Source organism: Hippichthys cyanospilos, chromosome 15, assembly GCF_059441005.1.
Source record: "Hippichthys cyanospilos isolate Australia breed blue-spotted pipefish chromosome 15, RoL_Hcya_1.0, whole genome shotgun sequence".
NCBI lineage: Eukaryota > Metazoa > Chordata > Actinopteri > Syngnathiformes > Syngnathidae > Hippichthys > Hippichthys cyanospilos.
Window position 1 is genome coordinate 13,795,871 of NC_142383.1, and position 9,930 is coordinate 13,805,800.

Consider the following 9,930-nt stretch of genomic DNA (forward strand, 5'->3'; position numbering starts at 1 on the left):
ATGCCAATCCTGATTTAAACAAACATTTTTGACCAACTAATTCAATCCTGACAAAAAAAAAGAAAAAAAAAAGATCAATCGTAAATGTAAATAGATCCGGAACAGTAACACAGGGCACCAATATCTAAATATTATTTTTTTTCTAATTCACATAAATCATTCATGTAATTTAGAGGAAAAAAATGCCGACAGAAATGTAAAAAGTTTAAAACTCCAGCACGGAGAAAGCCTGTTCTCCGGAGTCACTGCCCCATCGCCTGGGGCTGCGACAATGTTTTTGCAGTCATAATTTAAAAGTAATAACGATAATAATATTTATGGTTTCTGCAGGGCCTGAATCAGGTATCGCTGAAACCCTGGCGAGGATGTCATGTTTATTTTGATGTCGTTGCTCGGTTGCAAGCGGTCAGAATCTCACAGAATCATCGTTTCCTGACGCTTGGGCTAAGTTGGGCGCCAAGCCAGACAGAGCGAGCAAAACTAGAGGAAACTGGCTCTTCCTGTTCAAAGTTCCACAGATACTTCGAACATTTCACTCCATCTCAAAGCCAGAGGAAATGATGGAATTTGATGCTTTGTGCTGGTTTTATATGTTAATTTGATTTCAACAAATGGTTTTATTCGTATTAGAGTTTGCTTGCTTATCCTGTGTGTTATTTCTCCTTTCCAGTGGCGTTTGCCTACTTTGACAATTAACTTATAATAAACGAAACAAAAATATATATAGAGTTAATGAATATAATTACAGTATAGTAAAATGAACAAAATGTGCACACAACTTGATAATCTAGGGTCACTGCTGAATACTATGATTGTTCCAAGCATAGCAAAGTGTAAAAGCAAAACAATATTTCAGAAACAAGAGATGCAATACCGCCATCTGCTGGTTATTAAGCATAATACCATTAAAGAATACTAATTTTGCCATTTTCGCGTGTAAAAAGTGAACATTGTGTGAGTAATTAATGTAATGACTACTTATGTTTTTAGGTAATCGATTATATTAGATACTAAAAGTACCAAAGATATTAGGTATTAAATAATGCATGACTTTAGGTCTTAAAGTACTAAAATAAATGATTGAAATAGGAACTAAATTTGAAAAAAAATTTTTTTTTTTTAAAAAGTACCTAGGATAGAATGTCTGGACACTAAAAAAAAAAAAGAAATATTTTTTGTGATTAAGGATTATAAAGGAGGGTCCACCTTAGATATTTTCAGCAATAAAAAGTTATTATTTTGTCTATAATTGGTTTAATGTCTAAATTACGTAGTTAATACCTTTAAATTCACATTCCCACTCGGCTATCTACTGAAAATGACATCATATGTGCTCAATGCTGGACCAATCATGACCCACCTGTTTTTTGCGTTCACTCTGAAAGGAGTATGGTGAAAAATAACCCAATGATGGATTTAAAAAAATGAGATTTCAATGATTCACTCATCAAACTGCAAGCAAAACTGCTATTTTGTGCTCTCAGGCACAAAACACAAAAATGTGGAGATGTTTGCCAATTTTTTTGTGCGTGTTGCTAGGCAGAACTCACAGAGCTCAAGAGCAACTGCCCCATTATTTTGTTCTTACATCTTTCAAGGCAATCACCCAAAATTTTAGGAAGCTTGAAATCCTTTTCATTGTGAGCAAGTGACTTTTTTCTTTGAATAACAAACACAAGCACACCTGCCACTCGATTCTTAAGAGGTGTGCTTGTTCTTTCTTTGAATGGGCTTTCTTTTCCGTTTGTGGGCGGCGAAACTGAGTAAATGTCTCAGGTTACAGACCGCGCCCCTTTCTCCGCTCTCTTCACACACCGAATGCACCACTCACGCGCGGACACACACAAACACACACTTTGGCCAGCTCGTTTTCCCAGGCCACACATTCCCTAAATGAGGAACGTCGCGGACCACGGGGGCACTTTTTTGTCCTCCTTTGGAATTTACAAAGGGCGGATTGAAATTTCACACACCTGATGACTACTTTGGCTCAAGTGAAGACGTCATGGGCAAAGCGTGTGGACTCTATGTCGGAATATTAACAGGTACCTGCTCCTATACTATCATTTAGTCATGAATTCCGTTCCGAGTTTTCATCTTTGTTCATGTTTTTAAAGAGGACGAGTGAAAATGTCTTTGTGAGTTTGGCAAATGTTTGAATGGGAGCAAGCAGGTCATTCGGGCAGCTGTGCTCGTCACATGCGCTTTCAGATTAATTTCAAAGCCATTTCAGAAGGTCAGCGGGAGGAAATTAGCGTCGTTCGTGACTCAGCGGCGTAACGCACAAAGCAACAGGTGCAATAAAATAATTGGTAAATTCATACTGTCTGTGTGCATGACGTATCCGCAGCGCTGGCCTTGTGTGAATGGTCCTTGGCCGGCTGGAACACGACCAGCGAGGCTGTCAATCAAACGGAAGCCCCCTGCCGTCGCCGTGGCAACGGAAACAACTGCACAGGTAGATAAGATGGAAAGAGGGGGAGGTGAAATAATAAATTGGATGGGGTCACATCACAAAACGAGTATGAGACTAAACAAACAGAGACGTAATCAGGACCCCTTATAATTTAATTAAAAATGTCAAACAGACAACAAATGAAAGAAAACAACACAGATCACGACTATAAACTAACTTTAAAAACCCCGCATACGTGTTTGCATAACTGAATGCTATTTTTTACATTGATGTAGCTTGTGCTCCTGCTAAAATGAAATTAAACAAGACAGGAGCCAAGATGGGCCAAACCAAACCTGCTGAAATGCAATAAATTAAAGAAAAATTAAAGACAAACTTCGCCCATGCTAAACTGAGATCAACCAAGTCAAGCAAGCAAAAAAACTAAACATAATCAAGCAAAACTGTGCAGGAACTTAAAATGAGACAAACTAAACTCCGCTAATCTAATATAAGGTGAGATAAGCCAAAGAAAGCCAAGCTAAAAGACACTAAAATGAACCAAACTAAGCCATGCTAAATAAAATAGCTAAGCTAAAACTAGTAAGATTAGAAAAAAAGCAAAGATAAATTTAAACTAAAAGCAACACCGATAAACTAAGAAGAAAAACTCGAGACTAAATAAATGAGTAAAAGATGAAATAAACTATGCAAACCTAAGATGAAATAGGATAAACCATTTCAAGCTGAAATCTATTAGCTTCAAATGGATAAACAAAGTCACGCTAAAGTAGCTAAGCTAAAATGAGCAAAGTTTAGATTCGAAAAAAAAAAAAAAAGCTATTCCCCAAGGAATATAATCATATTTTCTTTGACTTTTTCCTCAGCGCACAAGTGAAAACAACCTTCTAGTTGTGTCTCATTTAAACTTTAATAACTGGTTATGATCCTTTCATGTCTGCTCTCATTGATGCCGCTGCACTGCATAATGAGCCAACATCCAAAGGTAATCTCGTGGAAAAGTGTCATAAAGATAGCGGCCCGAGAAGAAGAAATAGCGTGTGCGTGTTCCGGCATTTAATGGCCTTGGACATATTTCATAAACGACAAATGTGCTTTTTGAATGTTTGACGACGCCATGCTTTTTTTTTCCCTCCCTGGAACACGGCCGGATCATATTGCAGTCTATTTATAGGGTGGATTCATAACAGAAGGTGAACTTTTAAGTCAGGGGAGTCCAGCTGACAACGTTTGCTCGAGGCCTGGGTGTGCAATCAACGGCCCCTTATGCAGCTGTTTTAAAAGTATACACGCACGTTTTAAAAAACTTAAAAAAACAAAACAAAAGCGGTCTTAGGATAGTTTCAGTAGATATCAAGAAACCAAATTGGATGCTTTCTAATGCCTTGACAAGAAGGGTACATTTTTCTTTTCAAATTGAGAGCAAATTAATGAGAACATGAATCACCTTATGGATTTTGTATTTAGTGCATTTTCTGTGATACCATCGTAAACAAACCTTCCGCCGTACGTCTTTCCCCCGATGACAGTGCAATGCTCGGCTCTTTTGCAATGATATTGCTAAACGAAGAGTAAAATGACCCAAGCCGGATAGTAATTATTGGGGATGGGGTAGAAATGCTATGAAATAAAGTACAGTACAGAGGGAAAAGGCACTGCCTGCCAATCTTCTCCATTATATAATTATTACATGATATATATATATATATATATATATATATATATATATATATATATATATATATATATTATATATATATATATCTGTCTCTATATGAAAGAGGTTGAAAATCTCTGGCCTACCTGAAAAATCAGGAAAAATCAGTCATTAGGTCTGTTTTGCAATTCTACACAAAACACCCCAAAAAACATAAACCACTCACTCGTTTTGATAAATCACGTCATCATTTCTAGAGCCTACCCTGGACACAGGACAATGGAATGGACACTTCGCCAAATGCCCGCAAGAACTCCACCACTACTGCATTCACGGAGAATGTCGCTTTGTTGTAGATCAAAAGACGCCGTCCTGCAGGTGAGACGGTTTGTTAGCACGCCATAAAATCCCATTTGAAAAAACAATCACCATATCGTGTATGGACAATATAATATCAAATAAAAACCACAACTTCGTGAGTGGCTTTAATCTTGGCAATTTTTTTTGTTTTTTTTTGTCGGTTCCCATCTTCTAAGGGTCTTTGGTTCCTCAGGTGTCAGCGGGGCTACGTTGGTTCCAGATGCGAATATGTGGACTTCCTTAAAGGAGAGAAACAACAGATCATCATCATCTGCATCGTCGCGGCGCTTGTGCTCCTCATTCTTCTCATCGTGTTCATCTTTGTCTGTTCACAGTGAGTGTGCGGTCATATTATTATTCGGTGTGACATCTTTAGAGGAGATGTAAAACCAACTTGAAGTTCAGAGGTTTCGGTTGGCATTGTTTATGGGCGATGCTTTAGGAAAATCGAAACCGCCACTCCCTATAATTCCAGGTTCATCCTCCGTTTTATGACCTGCTCCAAACATGAACGCGCAAAGGCGTGAGTGATTGTTTTGATTGCCCTGAGCTGGTTAGCTTGTTAGCGGTACTCTGCAAAAATGAGAGAACATATTTTGCAGAAGGCCAGCACGGGATGAAGCTAAGATTTCGCATGATAATTGGGCTATGACTGATAAGAAATATGGTTAGCTAAAATGAGGTAGTTAGCCTTAAATATGCTGTTTGGGATCAGGGTTAGGCTTAAGATTTAACAGGGATTTTAGTTGCGATTAGTAGAGTTAGCTTTAGCGCTAACTACCTTGCATCAGAGTTATCTTCAAAGCTAACCTTAAAATAAGACTATGAACATAAACTCATTTTAAAAACTACCGGTTAGCTTAATTTAAGATTACAACTTTAAGAGTGGGTATTATGGTTTGGCTCTGATTGATTGTTTTGAAGAAAGTTATAGGGCTAGCTAAATTTAGCTAGTTAGCCTATCTTTAAATTTTAACGTGATGGATTACGGTTAGGGTTAGCATTAGGGGACTCAGTTTAAGAAAGATAACTCTAAAGTAAAATTATTAACAAAAGTTAGGATAACCTCTACAGATAACCCTAATTCAAGATGAAACTTTGATGCTAACCCTGACCATTGTTAACGACTTTAAATTATAAGGCTAACAATGGCCCTCGATAGCACACCTTAAGGCTAAATAGTTTAGCACCATGTCCAAATCTTAGATTTAGTTGACAATCCTGCTAAAGGACAATACAGAAGAATACAGAATACAGTTAATACAGAAGGTCATTTTTTTCAGTTTTAGACTCTGACTAATGGTTTAGGAGTAGGGAATAGGTTAGCGAAAATTAACCTAGTTAGCCTTGGTGTGGGCCACGGTTAGCCTTAAGAATTGACATTAGGGATTACAGTTATGGTTAGCTGTATGGTTTAACGTTAAAAGTGAAATTTTTGGATCTCTGGTAAGTTCTGACAACATTCACAAAAAAAAAATCAGCCTTAAGGTTTAGGCTTGAGAACTAAGGAGAGGCTTAACCTTAGCCTAGAGGTTTCGCATGAATTTTCCTTTTCATAGATTCTCACACCAGCCAAGTTTCGCTAACGCAAACTAGCTAACTTGAACACACTGAGGGCGTTTGTTTCCATTGTTTGTTTCCTGTCAGTCGCAGATTCCGATGTTGGCGGAAGAAGGGAAGGCGGCGGGAGGAACCGAGGAACGGGACGGAGAAACTCCAGATGATGGATACTAACGCACATTCCGTCAAATCCGACTCAGGGGACCCGCTAAACAACAGTGACGTTTGACAGAAGCGTTTCTGCATTTCTACCCGTCTGGGAAAAGTTCAATTGTCCTGGTGAATGCACAAGGGTGCTGAAATCAATCTCTCTGGACTGTTCAGAATTGAGTCTTTCCTAATGGTGAGACATCTCTTTAGAGTACATGATGGAGGACATTCAAACGGGTGTCTCCAAAGCTCAGATAGAGAACCTAGAAGATACCTGCTTGGATGTATGACACACACAAGCCAGAGATGATTTCTCACTGGAATATGAAGGACTTTTTCAGGAGCTACTGGCCGTTGCTGCCTTTTAAGAGACACGGCACCTTCCTGCGTATGCTTTGAACTGTAACATTACTTTAGTTATTTATCAACATTATCAATGCAAAGAGTCCTTGAAAGTCAATAAGATGTTCGACCAAACTCCTTACCCGAACCCCAAACACTAAGCCTATCTTGAGTATGAAACCGGTAAACCTTAAGGCTAAGACTAACTTTGAACCATGGTTCCCAAATCATGAAGCTAACATTAGCTTTAGTCCGTACATTTATGACTAACCACGGGCATCAGTCCAGCTTTTTTTTTCAAGCCAAACTAAACTGTCGGAATGCCCGCCTCGGTTGGTTAGTGACGAATCCAAGGACAGATAAAAACCGGCTTTTTATCACCGCTTTGTTCACCTTTTTTAGGTTTCTCGTCTTTGGTTATTCGTTGGCAAAGTAGGTATCTGCCTTTGATGATGATTGTGGACTCCAAAGTCCAAAGGAAGATTACAAGGAGGACTTGTTAGTTTATATTAGGACCGCGGTAGCATCCGGGTCCAAACAACCCAGCCAGCGCGCGCCTGAAAAGTTGGTCGGCTGTTGGCGAAGTCTGATTTTATTTATGTCTCATCTGCTTCCATTAAACTATGTTTGCTGTATTTTCTATGAACTTTGACAAGCCACAGCATAAAACGGTCGAAGTGAATTATTGGGGCGTGGCGGAGCTTTTTCCGACATGCCAGTAAATTGTGTACAAACACAATAAAGTGGTTACAGTATCATGATGGTATGTTGTAATATTACCAGCTGCAATTAGCAGCGTGATGACGAAGGCATTGACAAATTCCTGCGCTGTCGGCACTGAGGTTTGACATTGCTCTACAATGTTGCGATGTTATGAACAAATACTAACAAAGACATAGAATATCTTTTCATGCACTTAATTGGGTTTGTTGTAGATATCTTATTAGACTACCAAAACAAATTTCATATTGGTTTTGAACTCATTCAATCCCAAAGACAAATTTTATTTATTTTTTTAATAGTCCAGACATTCGATTTCAGGTACTTTGTTGTGTGTTTTTTTTCCAAAAAATTCCTAATGTTTAGCTAAGGAAAGGTCTGAAAATGTCTGTAACTAAATAAATTAAGCAGTTAATTGAATATAAATAAAAAGGTAACCCATTACTATAGGCAATCAAGTACTAAAGTAGTCACAAGTACTTGATTGCACTTTAGTTATTTATGTGCAAAGGTGATAAAGCAATTGATTAGTTTAGCCCTAAAGTTACTTTAGGTCCTAAAGTAATCAATTCCTCTAGTACCCATTCAATCCCAAAGTCATATTTTTATGTTTTTTTAAGGAGTCCAAATTCCTTTCACCGGTACTATTTCTATTTTTTTTCTACTTTTTTCAAGTGTTAAACTAAAGTAGGCTCTGGGATTCAACAAGGTTAATACATTTTATCTTAAGTAGATGATTATCTTAGTACTCAATTATCTAATCTATTACTTTAGTACTTAGTTACCCAGAGTAATCAATTTTTCATCATTTCAGCTGTAGTACTTAGTTACCTTAAGTAATGATTACTTTAGTTATCTCAAGTTAATCATTAGTATTGATTACTTTAGTACTTAAACACCTAAAGTAGAACGAAGAAAGTAGTCATTTTAGATCCTCCTTCAGCCAAACACTTAAGAAAATTGAAAAAAATATTAATTACCCAGAATAGTACGTCTGTAATCTGAAAAGAACAAAAATGCCTTTGGGATTGAATAAGTTATTTACCGAAAGTAAGTAATTAATTCATTTAGGACCCGCCATTTTTAGGCCTTCCTTTGGCCAAACACTTGAAAAAAAAAAATAGAAAAAAAAAACATAAAATACAAATAAATGCCTGGGGTTGAATGTCTAGACTGGGAAATAAAACATACAAATATGTGAATTGAACAGAAAGCGTCAAATGATTCATGGATAGGTAGATTGCTAGGTACGCAATGGCCACATTGACCTACTTCCAGATGACCTGCGTGTGTCTCCACCAGGCTGTGGAATGCTGAGTTTCTATACGAGGGGTGTGCCCGTTACCAGCATTGATAAGCCTGGAAGATAGCGTGCTAGCAAACGGACAAATACACAATGAAGTGTCTATCATAAAACAATCATTTTCATGTAAAATTCTTGAAAGTGGAGAGTAGGAAGTCGTTCAATTGAACCGACAAAGTGTTTAGCGTGTGGTATGTGTCCGATAGCAGTCGTGTGACCTGCGTAAATGATTTTCCCAAAAAAAAAAAACTTAACAGAATAGCTGGTGTCCGTCGTATAATTTTAAGTTGTAATACCCCTATTCTCCACAAGATGGCAACGCAGTTTCGCTGCTCTTAATGAGTCTTATACTGCCCAATGCCACAGTGAGTAAACAGAATATTTTTGAAGCTTTGAAATAAGCTTTGAAATTTGAATAATATTACGTTTTTGAGACTGTTGTTATGGAAAAATTGCACAAAATTGTTTCTTGCACTTCATGTTGACTAGTTGTTAAGAAGCTTTCTTCCATGCTTATTTGTATGCATGAGAGTCCTTTCCAAAGAGAAGAAAATCACTATGCGTTTATTTTTTTGAATGCTCAATTCATTTGTTGTTGAAGGCTGGATCCTTTATATATGCATTGAGAAATGTATAAATAAATTGAAAAAAAATATAAAGGTAAAATGGAATAAAACGTAACTATAGTAAAAAAAGGAAACATAAGCCCAAGAGGTTCACAGTTCTAATAGTCATATCATCCGTTTTTCAAAAGTAGAACGATGAAAACTATGTGATGTTTCTTGACAGCAAGGAAATTGAGGTACACATTCCGCCTTACATTTTCAATTTACCTCCTTAATATTCCAATTTGAGTCTCTTGTTTCCAACCTCACTTTCTTGTTTATTTCTATCGCATCAATTTACTGGCATGAGAACACTCCCCCAACTGAGCCTCCGCTGCTCCTTTATCGCAGTCATGCAAACAGCAGAAGGATGGAGAAAGCGCGACGTGACGCTGTGGGAAGCATAGAAGTGTATTATCATATTGAAAACACGCCGGATAGACCATAAGCCATGAATGCATTCAATTTATGCTCTATATGTAGAAAGATATGGGCTGGAGTGAGTCATCTTGGGGGCTGTGGCGAATTCCCGCTGGTAATATATGCTGTTGGGCCCCGATTTCTTTTGAAATCAGTTATTAGGGCATACAAAAAATGGATTATTAATCGGATTATTACCTTGTTATATATATATATATATATATATATACTGTGTGTATATATATATATATATATATATATATATATATATATATATATACTGTGTATATATATATATATATATATATATATATATATATATACTGTGTATATATATATATATATATAATATATATATATATATATATATATATATATATACATACATATATTTATT

At 37.0% G+C, this 9,930-nt stretch overlaps 1 protein-coding gene across 2 annotated transcripts; it reads left to right on the forward strand.

Annotated features, from left to right (window-relative positions):
- Window positions 1-1,830: 1,830 nt before the first annotated feature.
- btc (betacellulin, epidermal growth factor family member) lies at window positions 1,831-7,120 on the forward strand. 2 transcript variants are annotated; one of them, XM_088434884.1, is made up of 5 exons: window positions 1,831-2,045; window positions 2,351-2,458; window positions 4,331-4,451; window positions 4,610-4,767; window positions 6,081-7,120. In XM_088434884.1, the coding sequence occupies exons 1-5, from the start codon at window positions 2,006-2,008 to the stop codon at window positions 6,155-6,157; spliced, it is 504 nt and encodes a 167-aa protein (XP_088291010.1). In that variant the 5' UTR covers window positions 1,831-2,005; the 3' UTR covers window positions 6,158-7,120. The 2 variants fall into 2 exon arrangements, with proteins under 2 accessions (XP_088291010.1, XP_088291009.1); XM_088434883.1 differs by having other exon boundaries at window positions 4,627-4,767.
- Window positions 7,121-9,930: the final 2,810 nt, after the last annotated feature.

What these genes read in the sequence shown, in the direction of transcription:
- btc (XM_088434883.1), top strand. Translation starts at nt 2,006, where the DNA reads ATGGGCAAAGCGTGTGGACTCTATGTCGGAATATTAACAG. An exon ending in CTATGTCGGAATATTAACAG is followed by an intron (nt 2,046 to 2,350) that starts GTACCTGCTCCT and finishes ACGTATCCGCAG; the next exon opens with CGCTGGCCTTGTGTGAATGG. An exon ending in CAACGGAAACAACTGCACAG is followed by an intron (nt 2,459 to 4,330) that starts GTAGATAAGATG and finishes CATCATTTCTAG; the next exon opens with AGCCTACCCTGGACACAGGA.